This window comes from Callionymus lyra, chromosome 1 (genome assembly GCF_982586985.1).
Source record: "Callionymus lyra chromosome 1, fCalLyr1.hap1.1, whole genome shotgun sequence".
Lineage (NCBI taxonomy): Eukaryota > Metazoa > Chordata > Actinopteri > Syngnathiformes > Callionymidae > Callionymus > Callionymus lyra.
In genome coordinates, this window is record NC_141818.1 from 41032153 (window position 1) to 41048112 (window position 15960).

At 41.6% G+C, this 15960-nt stretch overlaps 1 protein-coding gene across 2 annotated transcripts in view; it reads right to left on the reverse strand.

Moving 5' to 3' along the window:
• The window catches only part of znf827 (zinc finger protein 827), an 86947-nt gene that overhangs the window by 30568 nt on the left and 40419 nt on the right, over positions 1-15960 (reverse strand). For both annotated transcript variants that reach the window (XM_087807790.1, XM_087807781.1), the window contains exon 5: positions 10530-10802. In XM_087807790.1, coding sequence (XP_087663916.1) covers positions 10530-10802 — 273 coding nt within the window. The remainder of the gene's footprint in view (positions 1-10529; positions 10803-15960) is intronic.

The window sequence follows — 15960 nt, forward strand, 5'->3', positions numbered from 1 at the left end:
CAGATTAAATATCTGGCGAATATTTAGATTCTCATATTTTTTCTTTATTTCTTTTTCCAAACTTGCAAAACGTGCTGCCAGCAGGTGGCGATAGTGTTCAAACAGCTGGTTGCAACCATCGTTAAATAGTAATAGAAGAAGACGCTGTCGCGTCATTTCCTGTTAGTGTGTAGCAGCAGAGTTTGATTTGAGACGTACTATCTGTTGAGAATTTGCGTACTAGTTAGTATGTACACTATCCTGATGCATACTAACTTCTAGTATACTAAGAGAAGTATTTGATTTGAGACACAGCACTTGACTCAAGCTTGCTAGCTTTACAGATCAAATATTCACCTTAGGACGGATCTGAACTACTCACACTAACACTGTTGAGTTTAATTTTTTTCTGCATGCCAGTAAACTGGTGGAAAACTTTAAAGACATAGGTGAGGATTACACTTGAATGCTATTATGTCGCAAACAAATATACATTTTTGAGAAAGAAACTGGAGTTTAAATAAAGATACATACATAATTTAGAAGCAATGAAGCAGCTACATTTACGTTAAACTACGACTGTTAAAAAACAATATTACACATAAATTGAAATTGTGAAGAGACAAATGTGTTGAAAAATATATTAAGGAATTAAGAAAACATCCGAAAACAGGAAGAATCAAAAGGTGTGTGTGACGAGTCACAGGGAGGTTGTATCATTGTGACACACACACACACACACACACACACACACACACACACACACACACACACACACACACACACACACACACACACACACACACACACACACACACACACACACACACACACACACACACACACACACACACACACACACACACACACACACACACACACACACACACACACACACACACACACACACACACACACACACACACACACACACACACGAAATTCTTGTTTATGACAACGAGAGGTGGCGGACAGATTGTCCAAGATCAGCAGCAGCATCTTTGCAACAAAAAAGGAACAAAAAAAACAAAACAAAAAAAAACTGTTGTCCACATCACAACCGGGTTCAAAAGGTGACACGGGGAGAGAGAGCTAAAAATAGAGCAAGCCAGCATCTGGTAGGAATGTCCTGAGTTGATCCGCAGAATAAAGAAAACTCTCTCATGATGTCACTTATAATAGGCTCGGGGATCCTCCGTGAAAGCGGTGATATTTTCTTAATGCAGGACAATTCGAGTGTCCGAAATCGGTCCGTGATAGAATAAAATTACAAAATGATATCCTGACCTATTGTGGACCGCCGTAATTGAGCGGCGTGCGAAAAATGTCAAATGAATAAACAAGTGGAGGAGTTCGCAGCGAGTCCGGAGCGGCTGATCTTTGACAGTGGAGATGGTCACCATCGGTGGCGGCGGCGAGTCGGAGGGAGCTCCGGGTCGGACCCACATGGCTGCTGAGCATGATTACGGGACATGTGAATTTGGCAGGGCAGCAGGAGCAGTGGGAGCTGCACCGGGAGGATGGAGGAGTTGAAGGAAAGGTGAAGAAGGAGGGGGGGAAGATGAAAGCTACCTGATATGAACCCGAGCGGGAAACATCCCCCTCTTGTTGGTGCGATGTCTACACGCCATGATAAGAGGTTAGTTAGGAGGAAAATTGTTTTAGTTTACATGTTAATAGTGACGAGTCGAGCAGGAGAATATTCACAATTCAGGCTTTTGACATCTTATATAAATAGCAATACTTTCTATTGGTGGATAAACATTATTATATTATTTTATATCCAATGTGTTAAATAAATGTAATATTTGAATAGAAAATATTCAGATATCCATTGATTTATATTGAGAATTTAAATTGGATTATGGTAAAATATAACTGATATTTTTGGCAAACCATTTAATGTCATGGCATAAATCACACTTCTTATACTCATTGACAGCATTGATTGCGTTTTATTTTTTTAATCGCTTCTGTCATATAGTTTAATTTCAACTTTTTGATGGGGGACAAAATAAAATAAAAATAAAGAATTGCAGAAATAAAAACCTAAATTACTAAATAAAGTATTATTTTAAGACATAAGTCAGGTTATTTTGATGAATGAACATGATGAATCATTTTTAAATAACCTTTTCTCTTATCATTACTCTCCCCAGATAATTTATCATGGGGCTACGCTACACGCTTCTGTCACAATTATATTCAAGTGGTCCGAGTTCATGGCTGCCTTGTTTATTGCGGGGGCTAGGTTTTGAAAAAAACCTATCTACGGCATTAAAACACAAATCAACCAAGAAGTATTTTTCAACCACTCAAATACATGTTGAGGCCCCACAATCCCTTTTTCTCTCAAAAAATCAAATCAATCAAATAACTAGATTACAGTTATTACTAGATGGGACATAGTTTAAATTAACAACATACAGTATATTTACTTAAACTCAACAAACCTCTCCGTGAAGTTGACGTTAAAAGCTCCTATAGTGCTTTGCCGCCCAGCCAACCAATCACAGCTAGCAATCCCTTTCGACATCGCAACATAGATGGACATTTTTAATACATTATTGTCAGCGGTCTTTAAATTCAGCAGTGTGTAGGAAGGCTTGTACAAAGTTCACCATTTTGTAAGGGTGTAGTAAGGGTGGAGGCTGTGAGTGCATCATAGTAAGTTCTGTGGTTGTGTCAAAGTATATCTGCCGTCATAATAAATCACAATCGCAGGTGAATCAAGTCTTTGTTTGGAGATTCTTGAAGCTACTCCTCATGAACCTCTGGATTAAGGTTAGACAATGACATGATCGTCAAAGAAGGGGTGATCGACTCTCATGCCCTTGCATCCTAGATTTGTTTTGGTTGTTTTCATGACACAAGGATGGACTGGGTTGTTTTTTTTTGTGCGTGGCTCCCCCAGATGTCTGGTTGATAGAAGCCAGCATGAGTTGTGAATGACAACCCTGAGCCTACTAATCCTTTAATCAGGGGTTGTGGTTGCCTCTCGGTCACCTAGGACCAGCCGGATAAATGCGCAAAAGCAGAGGAGGTGGCGGGCGAAAGGACAGGGGGCAGGCCACTGTGTGGGGTCAACTAAGGGACACGAGTCTACACGACTTGATCACCCCCCCTCCCCCACTAAACAACACACGCTGTGCTGCGCCACAAACACCAGGATAGAAAAATGATACCACGCGCATTTCCTTTATCCCTCTCCGAGGAGAAAATTTCATCATATCACACCATCAGAAGTCCGGCAGTCACCCTATAAAAGAATGAAAATGTGGCCCACACTCCTACACCGATAATAGCAATAGCTTTTCGGTCAGGGTCAAGACCTAATGTTCTGCAGCCATAAAAAGCAGCCCTCGGTCCATAGAATCCAGCGTGTGTGCTTCTTCATCTGCTCCGGTGCAGATGCTGGCTTTGGCGATGCACCAGCTCACTATTAGAATCCCCCCCTTGTCTCACCTGAAGCACTTGTTTGAAGATACCAGCAGTAGCAAAACATGGACACCAAATCCTAATGCTGCAACATTACAGGCAGACTAATGTTCATTTAAGTGTCTCTTAAATTGGTCTTGAACCTCTACTTTATCATCAGTTTGTGTCCGTTCACAAAATCACCTAATAAGATACATTAGAAAACGTATTTAAGCTCCACCTACTGACATTTTTGTTTCATATGAAAATGATAACCACACTAACTCTGCTGTGATTGATCAAGCTTTAAGGTTTCTCACTGCACGTCACCAATCCAGGAAGTCTCCACCTCCAAGGAACTTGTTGTATAAACAAAGTGGGCATCATTTCAGCTGGCTGGAGGAGGAGTCGAGCCATTATTACATCATAATGGACTCCACTCTCGTAACCTCTCATTTGCCAAGATTTCAGACAGGGGAGAACTTTATAAAGTAATAAGTTAGAAACATGATCATGATGAGAGGCCTACTGCAACTTGGATGATACGCAAGTTTTAAAATGCTTCCTCCAGATTATCCTCAGGGATGCCTTCCCAAAAGCAGAGGGGTATAGTTTCTCCATCTGGTGTCCAAGCAGATAGTCCCACCTGACCAACCTCCAAATGTAGGTCCCTGGTCAGTTAAAGCCCACGTCAAATGAATGCAGAACAACACCATCTGCATCAGAGCTGATGCCATTCTTTACATCCTGCTCTGTGAATTGTTCATCCTCAATGTGACAGCCTATGGTGCGAACAAAACTCCCATGATGCATTTCAACAACCTGCTCCATTTATTGATGGTTGATTGGCTGCTACAATAATGTATTTATATTGTACATCTATGTAAGTAAATAAGTAAGAAATGTATATTTATAGAGCGTTTTTCCAGAATAAAATATATACTTAAAAGGTCAAGATAACACCAAGAATAAACACATGAGTTCCAGAAAATCAAGGAAAATCCTGCACAACAAAAAAAATGTTGCTTTGTCAGAAGTCAAAAACATCTATGATTGAATTGCTGGGCAGCAAAGAATTATGGGAGCTGTTCGGGTCACATTAACTGAGAGGGTTGTTGAGAGGGATGGCCACTTATCTGCAATGTTGAGTTTTAAATGAATATACAGGTTTATTTAAACCTTGTTCACCCCCTTGACATATTTAAAATAATTGAATGAAAGTGAGAGTGTATAACTGAACAGAATGTGGAAATGTTACCAGAAGTTTGTTTAGGTTTATAAAGAAAATATACGAGATAACAAGGGACTACTGTACTCAGAAGGATGACTGTTGTATTGTAACGAAAAGGTAGAGATGAAGAAAGGCGCCAAATGAGAGAGCAGAGCTTTTCAAGAAAGCTAAAGTATAACCTGGGCATCTGTCTGCGATGCAGACATAAGGATTGTGTGTCATCTGTTGTGGCAACTATACACAAAGTGTAGTAGAGTATTTGTGTCCACGGAAGAAATGTGAAAACTGTCAAAAAAAACTAAGAAGATCTCAGATGGACAGGAAAAAAAACCCATAAAAGTTCAGATCCATGAGTCAAACGTTATCCAAACCTAATGACATTGTTTGAATGCATTATGAAATGTCATCAGATATAAAAAATAAAATAAAATAAAATAAAATCAAGGCTCTGTTTTTACGACTGGTCTTCTATCTGGTTTTATTTCAATCAAATTATACTTTTATCTTGTTCCCAGTCTAGAGTGAGGCTTGCAATGTTCTATTACAATAATTATTAATTAAATTGGATGCCATTGATTTCCAACTTTAACACACATATACTTTGAAGGTATCGACGGCTCCACAAACACACACCGTCTTTACACACACTGTTGTCAAAGCTCATGCTTAAAGGCTTTCATGTGCGAAAACACAAGTTCAAATAAATGCAATGAAGCCAAACACACCCCTTTCTTTCGTGACCAACTTTTGAACCGGGCTGTCTAATTGACTGTACGGCCTAAAGAACTCACCCAGGGGTATTATACGGGGCATAAATACTTAAATCGGATTCTAAACTGCACTTAGATAAAACAGTGGTGTAGCATTAATGACTTAACGCATGCAGAGTGAATTTATAGCACCACTTTGAAGTCTCGAGAGGAGCAAAAAAAAGACAGGAAGAAAGGGAAAACATTGTCAAACAGTGCTGGAAAAAAAAAGCACACCTGAGGGTGGGAGGTGCAGGGAAAGAAGGATGGAAGAGGAAAGAGATGGCAGGAGCCCAAACGACAACTTCCCCTTACCGTTAATCCAGTACCACTTCTGCTGCTCTGTTATTCCTCATGAATCCCTGCCCCAATCTTCCTCTCTTTCTTTTTTTTTTTGCTTTCTCAATCCCTCTATTCTGCTGCTCTCTAGCTGACCTGCTCAGACAGGGGTGAGGAGTTCAGGCGCTTCAAAGGCTGCAGTGTGGAGACTGCATGTCATGTGGGAGCCACAGCAGCCTCGCCTGCAGACTTCACAGACAGCTGCGGCTACAATTGATCCTGGACCAGCCGGGCTCACGCTAGTACCTCTTTTTCACGCGGTAACGTCTGGCTTCGGACCGACCGACCGACGACTTGATAAAGACTTCCTACGGAGGCCCCGAGATCGTGTCCGGTGGGCATCGAGGAAAAACAACGTGAGGTGTTACACGGGCTTTATTAAACCGGGTCAAAAAAAAAAAAAGAGTGAAGGCGATCGATGGTTCCGAGGTCTTCGGTCGATCGCTTAAACACTTGCAACACACCGGCGCACATATATGAAGGGATGCTTTTTTTGAATGAAGCTTACATGCTGCGAGACAGAAAGAAGAGCGTGTGCAGGGGAGGGGGGAGGATAAGAGAGGTCAGCGAGCGGGCAGATCACGGTGAGGACACCAGCGAGCTCCTCAGTACAATTAGGCCAGATGTGTGAATACAAATTGTCAGGAGCCTTCAGACTTGAATTCATAACACTCACAAGTGAGAGGCCGGGAAACCACAAAAGAGATAAAATGATCTCGTACGAAAAGTTTCACAAAGACAAATAAATGGGCATTCATTCCAGGTTGTTTACGATAGCTGTGGCTCTTGATCAGACATGGGCAAACAATGGCCCCAGGGCCACATGACTAGAGTATACCTGATGAAATACATGTATTTAAAGTGTCTGACAGTGACAGGTTTATTTTGTATTTATTATTATCTTTGTTCTTTTGATGAATATTTCTTGCCCATTAAAATATTTTGAGTAAATATCATGTTTAGAAAAAAAGGTTATTTTATATACCGGTACATACTGTATTTTTATGAAAGGTTTATAAATAGTTGATCGGCATAGATAGGTTTGTTTTATGTTTTTTAATTTTGCAACTTTATTCCATTTTATTGAATCCTTTGCTCCTCTCTTTTAGCCCCTCACAATCCTCACAGTATATCAATTGAGAAAATGTATTTGATCACCCTTGCTGTTGATGGACACATTCCCAGGAAAATTATGATTCTTTATAATGGTCTCCGGACTATCAAAAATAATCAGAGGTCACCATGTAGACCCAGGGACAACGCAAGGGATACATCAAGCACATTTGTTTTCAGCAACTGGGTGACCAAGAAAAAAGATAGTCAAAGATATCTTTTCTAACTAATGTTATAGAAAAACCAAAAACATCCATTTTTTGTGTAGCCGTTTCTGAGATAGATTGAGAGTTAATTGTCAACGATTTTTTTTTTGCTTATTTGTCGCCAACCTCGTTCTTCACCGGCACAGTATTTCCGGAAGAAAAACCGAGAACAGGACCAGGATCAGGTCAAAACAAATGCATGTTATTTAGCACCTTTGGCGGTAGCTAAGAGCGCGAGGCTCATCTGTTACCGACAACATTGCAGTCTGCAAGGGCACCACCTATGGCCATTCATTCACCCCCTCCCCCCAAAAAACTCCTTCCCCTCACTGCGGCGCCATGTTCCCTTTGCCCTGCAACACCAGTGCCCATCTGCTGGTACACTGTTAGCCACTGGCGCCGGGGACTATTTAGCCCGGAGTAATTAGCCCCCAGACACCGGCAGCCTGGTTTTAAACAGATGTGGGGGAGGTAGCGCCCGCATGGCGACTCAACACTACCGAACAATGTTTGATAGGAAAAGGGGGAAGAAGAAGAGGGGGGGGTGGAGAAGTGACCTAGTTAAAAGGAATGATGCAACTCATGTTACAGCACAATGGGCAGTAATGATGACAACCTGACTTGCTTCGACGAGCCGGCGACGTCCAAACGCACGGGGAAAAAATAACGTCCGTTTTAATACGCTCGTAATGGAGATGAAAGGCGGCGTTCACGTGCATTTTTAACTCTTTTTTTCCTCTCATCTATTTTTCGCTCGTTTTGACTCACGGAGGCGACCGAGAGGTAATAGTGTAGATGAACTTGAACCTCGTGACTGTAATCACATGTGACTGTAACGACGGTGACCTTTCCCTGGCTCTCTCCTCTCTTCTTCCCTCTCTCGCCCTCCCTCCCTCTTCCTCTCCTCCCCCCCTCAGGGTCATCCGAGGGTCCAGACTCTTGTCAAGGCTGTCACTCTAGACAGCCCTCTCCATCTACCACCCCCGCTTGTTGCCATGGCGATGGACGGCACTGCGCTCTGAGGACTAGGTAAAGGGGCAGCGGCAGCCGGCAGATGGATGAACACCGCCGCATCTTTCCCTAACCTGGGTCAACCGGGCCGAGCCGGTGTAAGTAACGGGACCGGGGTGAAGGCCGGCCGTGTTGCGGACGATCCTAACCCGACAAAAAAAAACAAAAAAACAGTAAAACGGTCACTTTACAAATGGTAGGAAAAAAAAGGATTGTGAAAGAAGTGGCTTGTGTCATGGTGGCACATTACGGCATCTTGTTAGTCAAGAGAAACCGATACACAAACAAACCTGTGCGCACACACACACACACACACGTGACCTGGGGGCAGGCTGTGAAGCAGCACGTGAAGACAAACCTCTTTTCCCCGCATGCCAGCGACGAGTAACACCGATCCACCCGAGCAGAACAACGGCAACAAGTATGTCAGGCGTACATGACAGCGAAAGGTGTACGAACGTGAAATGCCCCACTGATCCGCCATCTTTGTTAACATTCGTAACTGTCATTTACAAACATCCCAATGCCGAGTTAGAAAGAAAATATATTGTAATCCCTCTTAATTAATATATAAATAATAATAAAGCTAATGGAATTGTGAGCAAGTATTCAGTTCCGGGGTTGAACACTAGGGGTGTGAGTTGGCAAGAATCTGGCGATACGATGCGGGGGCCAAGATTCGATATGCTGCGATACTGTATTATATAATTTATATTTATAGAGCGCTCTTAAACAATCAGAAAATATATATAAAAACAAGGATACATTTGTAGTTTTCGCAGAATACATTACTTGGTCTCGAAAAGCGCTATATAAATAATTATTACTTACTTACTTACTTACTTTGTCATTGCAGAAATTACAAATGGAGTTTTAACTGCTTTCATTTGTTGTGATTCACAACTTGTGAAACAGAAAATATGGCCAAACATCAGATTTTGGAAACGCAACTTTATCCTCTCGTCCTCAGTCATCTTGCGCAGGTTGTTTCACAACCAAATGTAAACAGGCTGCTATCACTTTATTTGAAATAAAAAAATATGAACAAAGGCTGTGAATATTTGCCTTTGAGTTGAAATTTAAAACAGAAAAATAGTTATGTAGTTTTATACACAAACTATTGAAATGTAAACCAGAACTATGATTGAGCACAAACCCAAACACTCAAGCCTTCACCGAGTCCTTTCAATTTAGCCTTAATAGCAGAAGCTTTACAGCAAAATTGTTTGGTGATAATGTTTTGACTTTTCTGCACCGAAATGTAAAATAAATAAAGAGCCAAATCGATTGTAGAAACGTACTTAACATTTCAAGACTGAATAAATAGAAAATAAAAGGCACAATCATGACGCATATTCATTCAATTGTTTAAGCTACTCCTACTATGTTGGCACCGTTTGAAATCGAAACCATTGTGGGTTTTTGTAATGGAATTAGTTTGGTTGTGCAAGAAGAGATATAGGCGCAAGTCATCTTTTCACTCTGAATCTCAAGGGCTGACCTCAGATATAAAACTTCATAACAACCCACATGCCCTCACATCATCTCGAGAGAGACTTCAAGGTGACCGTTGTGTGGTTTCGTCTTACACACTTCAATACAATTATATTTTACAACAATCTAGTCATAATCTTATAGTTCAGTCACTTTAACAGCACTTAAAACACCTGAGCTAATGTCTTATACCATAGTATCTATACTTGAACAACTTTCTCTGGCTTCATTCTTCTATGTATTGAATAGAATACAACACACACTCAAGTTCAAGTAAGATAACCAAGTCATGCCCTCCGAGTAAAAAAAAAAAAAACATGTCCTTGCCTGCTCTTGCACCAACTTCCATACATTTCTTTCACATTTTATTGGTTCAATCCAGTCATGCTCGAAATGCAAAATCAGCTGCTTAAACTGACAGCGAGTGGCTTCGATGAAATCCTTAAGCGCTGCGACTCGCGGTCGACTGCTTTGTTGTGTCAATAAAGTGGTAGATGTGCTTACGCGAGAAAATACAAAAGACAAAGCACAACTGACAAAAATGCTATATTTCACAAGATTTTCGGTGTGAGTCGGGTATAAACCTCTTGCCATCTTTGAAACAGACCTAGCTTTGCGTCTTAAAAATAAACTGCAAACTGAATGACAAAACATTCAAGATGAAACTAAAGATTCTTAGTTTTAATGTGATACATAACCAGAGTGCTAGGAAGTGATATGAATAAAATAACGAAGGTCAATCGAAAGTATCCCATTTACAACTTACCATCAAGTACTACTTCAGTACTATACAAAGGACATTGAGGATTGTATTGTATCTTCATCTTAACTGGCGCAGCCTTTAGCTTCAGCAAATTCCATGTGTACTGTGTGTACTATGCGTGTATGCATGTGTGTGTGTGTGTATGCATGCGTGTGTAGGTGTGTGTGTATGCATGTGTGTGTGTGTGTATGCATGCGTGTGTAGGTGTGTGTGTGTGTACATCCTACCTGAGAGCTTAATGAGCAGCTCAGAGGCCACTTTGACGTTGATATCGTGGCTCAACAAGCTGTTCTTTACTTGGGGGCTGCCTTCGCGTGCCTTGAGTGTCGCCGTGTGATCCATGGCCGCCGAGATCCCCTTCGGCCCGTCCTGGCAGAATGCGGCGGAGAAGTTCGATTGAATCTGATTCCGTGAAGGGGGTCTCGGGCTCAGGGCTTCTTCCACTTTGGGCTCTTCTTTCAGGCGAAACGGAGACTTCAATGACTCCCTCTGGTTGGCCGCTGTAGTCAAAAACATAAGAAACGAAACACGTTACGATGGATAAAGTTAAAGTGTTTGGCAGAGCGGCAGGGTCTATGTATGTAAAATAAAAATAAATACTCAAAGAAAATCTGGTATTACTAATGGTCACCATGTTAATTACTAGTAGTCTGTAGCCCTATTCACACGGGATAAGTATTACCTCAGTGTTTTGTAAATTACGAAGATAAAGTAGACGTTTATTTTCTTTCGTTTCTCAACAGCGAGAGCGCTGCCCTGCACATAAATTTGCCCCAACATTATTCTTACAGAAGACACACAGTCTGTTACAGTAGTGTAACCGAGTGTATTCGTGTGGGAAACAACGAGGCTGGAACTTAGTTTGTAGCTGTGCAGCGCGCATGTCTTCTTTACTTTCGTCATGTGGAGCATATCCCAACAACAACAAACTCGATCTACTTCCTTTTCAACCCCTTCAAAATAAAGCAGTGGAATTATATATTAACACAATGGCGAGTGCCAAAAGTTACAGTTGCATATATGCGGCATTCAGAATTACAAACCCAGACATTTGGATTCGCAAGGGATTAGTATTATCACCCGACGTCTGTGTTTGGTGAATTACAGTAGGTAATATGCGGCGGAATTATTACATTACAAATCACAGACATGGCGCATTCGCACGGGATTAAAACTCAAGACATTCTACGCAATTATTACAAATGACCAGAGGTCCCTTATAGGTAATACTTATCCCGTGCGAATCGAACATATGACGATTACCAGAGTAATGTTTCAAAGTCCAACATTGATCGGTGGAAGGTAACCATAAAAATGAAACAAACAGTTTTCCAAACCATTTGTAAATGCTTCTGTCCGGGCTCAACTTAATATTCTGGTCACCCCCATCGATCTACGAGCATTATTTCTTGAAGAAAAAAAAAACTTTCACTACTAGTGCATGACCTCAAAATGCAAATACACAAAGTGAAACATCATTCTTCCAGACAGTGTTGAGGAGCTGTGGGAGTAAAACCGAGGCTATGACCTCCTAACTGACTCTCTTCAGGCCATCCACGAAAAAAAAAAGAAAAAAAAAATCCCCACTGCTCCCTTTCATCGTCTCACTTCACACTGATTTTTTACTTCCTTTTTTGAGCCGCTCACTGCCTAAAACTCAAACTTCCGGCCTGCGCAATCTCACTTATGAACAGAAAGGATTTAATTCCTGTAATTCTGCAGCATGTGATCACAATCATCCACAATCTTTTCGTCCATCGAGGCAGAACGCTGCAGAAGTCCAGGACTGAACCAACGCACGAATCCCCCTCCTGCTCTAAAGTCAACTTGGAAAGAAACTGGGCCACATCTAATCTGCCTAAGATGAATAATTAATAATTAGACATGGAGCAACTTCCGATAGCCTCTAAGAAAAGAACTGCAGCTCGGACAAATCTCAGTGTCCCTTGTCTCGCTAAAATACTTTTAGAAGCGAAAAGAAAAAAAAAGGAAAATAAGGCTTTTGTCGAACTACAGATCTAATCGGATTAGTCTGTGTAATCCTTCAAGAAAATGTATGATAAATTACATGTTAAGAATAAAATATGAATGTGCGTGAATTGGAGCAAATCTGTTTCAAGTTAAGAAAAATACAGAGGTTATTAATAATAGTCTTGTCGATAATTAAAGGAGAAAAATGACTTTAAATGTGGTATCAAGGTCTGTATAAATTAATGAGGAACGTCCATATTTAATATTGTCCTTAACTGTGGAGTTTAAGTCAGTATTTGTCAGTCCATCATTTAGTAAATTACCTTAAAACTGATTTATGGACTTGATCAAGGGACAAAAGAGAGAGGCTAAAATTGTGCTTCAGTTAAAGATTTATCAATATCTGTGGTAAGTAGACGCAACTACCCATCTTTACCTTCTTTGTCACACGTCCAGTGTACCGTGCGAGTACCAGAAGATGACAATGGCGAATACTGTACAAGAAAAGGTGCAAAAATTCAATACATGCAAATATGGGGCATTGGCGTATAATCCATTTGACGATGCTAAACTGCTAAAAAACAGGAAGAAAATATGGTATTTATATATTTAAAATCAAAAATAACAATGGACTACTCAAACCTTCAAAGTATTTCTCAACCCACGTGGACCTGCAGGACCCCAACAAAAATCCAAGTCCGAAATGTTGGGATTATGGTTACGGAACTAATAAGGGATTCTAAAAAAAAAAACTAAAAAACATTGTTCTTTTCTGTGGTGGTTTTCACCGTTTCATGAATTATCAGTTGACTATTTTTATTATTTTACTCCATGGTAAACGATTTCCTTAAATATATTTTCAGATTTTAAATTTAAACGGATGTTTTAAAAAATGCTAAAAGAAACCGTACGTGTAAAAATCTGTCATATTTCCGCCCCGGGAGAAAACTCGGCCCTCAACCCGACCGTCTCATCACCTAACCTTCTCTAACCACTACAGGCCTGCCACCCCTTGCCCACATCATCAATCTGTGCTGGCGCCAGCGCCGCTGATTAATGATGATATAAGCCAGAGGGATCAAGGTCTCGGGGACACGGGAGGGCAAGAAGTAAAAAAAAAAAAAAGACAGGTGTTAGGCGTTTTGACCACCTCGCACGATACCGACCCGCCACGCCGTGGCAGCGCCCGTCGGGGTTGCGGTTGAAGAGGAGCCGACACGAGGCAATGAAGTGGTGGCTGTAGTGGCGGGGATAAGGGGGGGGGAAACGTGACCTTGAGTTCGGGGGCAGCGACGGGGGGTCACGCAAGGCACCAGCTGGAAATGTCACACCATCAGATGTCAGCGGGCCGGCTAAGTATAACCTGGTCAGCACCTGGAAGGACGTTCTCTAATTATAAGCGTGTTGGGCCATGTCGGATCAGACGGCAGCACATTTGGTCGCAGCTTTATGAACCCCGGCAGGAAAATGCTACTCCTGGTTTTTCTATACTAATTTCTAACTGCCATAAGAATATTCATTGCAATAAACTTGCTATCAAAGACCATTCAAGCACTAAAGCATCATTTGTTGAAACATCTTAAATTCAGTAAATCAATTATTTATACCTAGTAGGGCTGCACGACATATCGGAAAAATATCGATATCGCGATATTGGCACGCGAGATATGCAGTGTCACGTTCTGTAAAGTTGTCAATTTGTACTTCTATGTCTCGTCTGTCAGCTGTTGCGGCGCCGCTTGCTAGGCTTGGTTGCTATGGCGACGAGTATTGCCACTAGTATTGACTCACTAGTACTTTTAATCTCCTCTCGGTTGTTTTCAACGTTCTTATAAGATCGCGGAACTTCCAACCAAGTGTAAACCTATCCTATCCATCTTGGCTGTATGCTAATGAGCTAAGTTGTTAGCGTCATTTATAAACTATTAAACTTCCGTGTACAACAAGGTGGGATCCATTATTGATTTGGTGATTTCGCGACGCGCCGGCGGCTCCTCTCTGATGTCGCTCAGTTTCGCGGGAAACCGATGCAAGTCCAGCGAAACTGAGCGTCGTAAGTGATACTTTTCCCCGATCATGTTGTCACCCAAGCGTGTAAATAAATGAAAGGGAAATATAGTTTTCCTTCTCTAAACACCCATACAGTACTCGCTACTGTGCTCAACTGCGTGCGGCTGCGGCTACATATTTAGGTGAAGGAAAAAAATATCGCATTAATATCGATATCGCAATTCAAGTAGCCAATATCGCATATATTTCCAATGTCGTGCAGCCCTTATACCTAGGGGTGTGTATCGGAAAGAATCTGGTGATAGGATACGCATCGTAATACAGGGGCAATAATACAACATTAGGATATTGTGGGAACAAGGATGTATTTGTAGTATTTCCTCAGTACTTGTAACTGGTGTGATTGCCTTCATTCGTTTTGAAATTGAGTTGACTGTATACTCTCATCCTCAGTCATTGCATTGTTTCTTTCGCTTGCAGAGGACATAGTGAGTGCTACCATCTAACGGGGCCAGAATTTGAATTGCAACATTACAAGTATAGAAAAAAATGTAATGAGATTTGAAAGCAAAAACAAACAAAAAAATATTATCGAGGACAGTACTTTGAAATAGCATGTAGTATCTTGAAAAAAAGATACACAATATGATTTTCTATCGTGTCATCTTATTTCATTATTTTATTCTAAAATGCCACCACAAACAAATCCCATGTTGGGTTTACAACTACGGTACTAAAAGTTTCTGAAAAAAAAAAAGATGGACATTTTGGACGTTTGGAGAGTCTCGGGATTCAGTTCCCGAAAAGCAAGTACAGTGCCATCAGTAACAGCTCAACTTGCGAGCTAACACCACAGCCTTTTGTCCGTTAGAATTTCACAATATCGCAGGGAGTTTTGAGAACGTGGCACATCATCCTGTGAAGTGAACACGGATCTGGCGAGGAGAGGGGTGTCTCTGGGTGACTGAGCATATCTTCTCTGAGATGTCTCTCTGTTGCGAGCGAGGAGCTCGGCCAATGTCATCTCCCCGGCTGTACAGTCGGTCCTGGATCTGGGTTGACGATGCTATCAGTCAGTCTTCATGTTATCACACCACTCTGACACCTGCGCCGATGCTTCTTACATCGCTGCTCTTTTTCTTTTTTTTTTTTCTTCCTCTCCCTCGCTCGACATCCCCTCCCAGTGCTTCTCTCTCGCGCCTCATCCGTCTCACTGCCAGACGCTTGTCCACTTCGCCTCACCTCTCGCTCCACGGCCAGGGCTGCCGTCAAATAACTTCATTAGCTTTCCACCTCTGTCACGCTGGCCTGCTCTGCCTCTGACAATTGGCTGCTGTTTTCTCGCCGAGGAAAAAAATACACACAAGGCTGGGAACCCGACAATAGCCGACAGTGTAAGAGATTCAGGACAGTGATACCGGCGGCTGCAGAGGAGATGTATGGACAAGAGGTCACATGGAAGTGCTGGTCTGTATCTGCCCATGCTGACAAGGGAGGCAGGGGTACAGGGTAGATTAAATCTAGAACTTCTATTGGAGGGAAAGATCAGATTTTGGGAAAAGAAGTGAACATCCCGATTGCAAGTAGTAAACATTAAAGAGCATGAAAAATACAGGCAGAATGTATCCAACTACTGTGTACCTGTTTAAATATATGGATACACCTTTGCATAGAGAC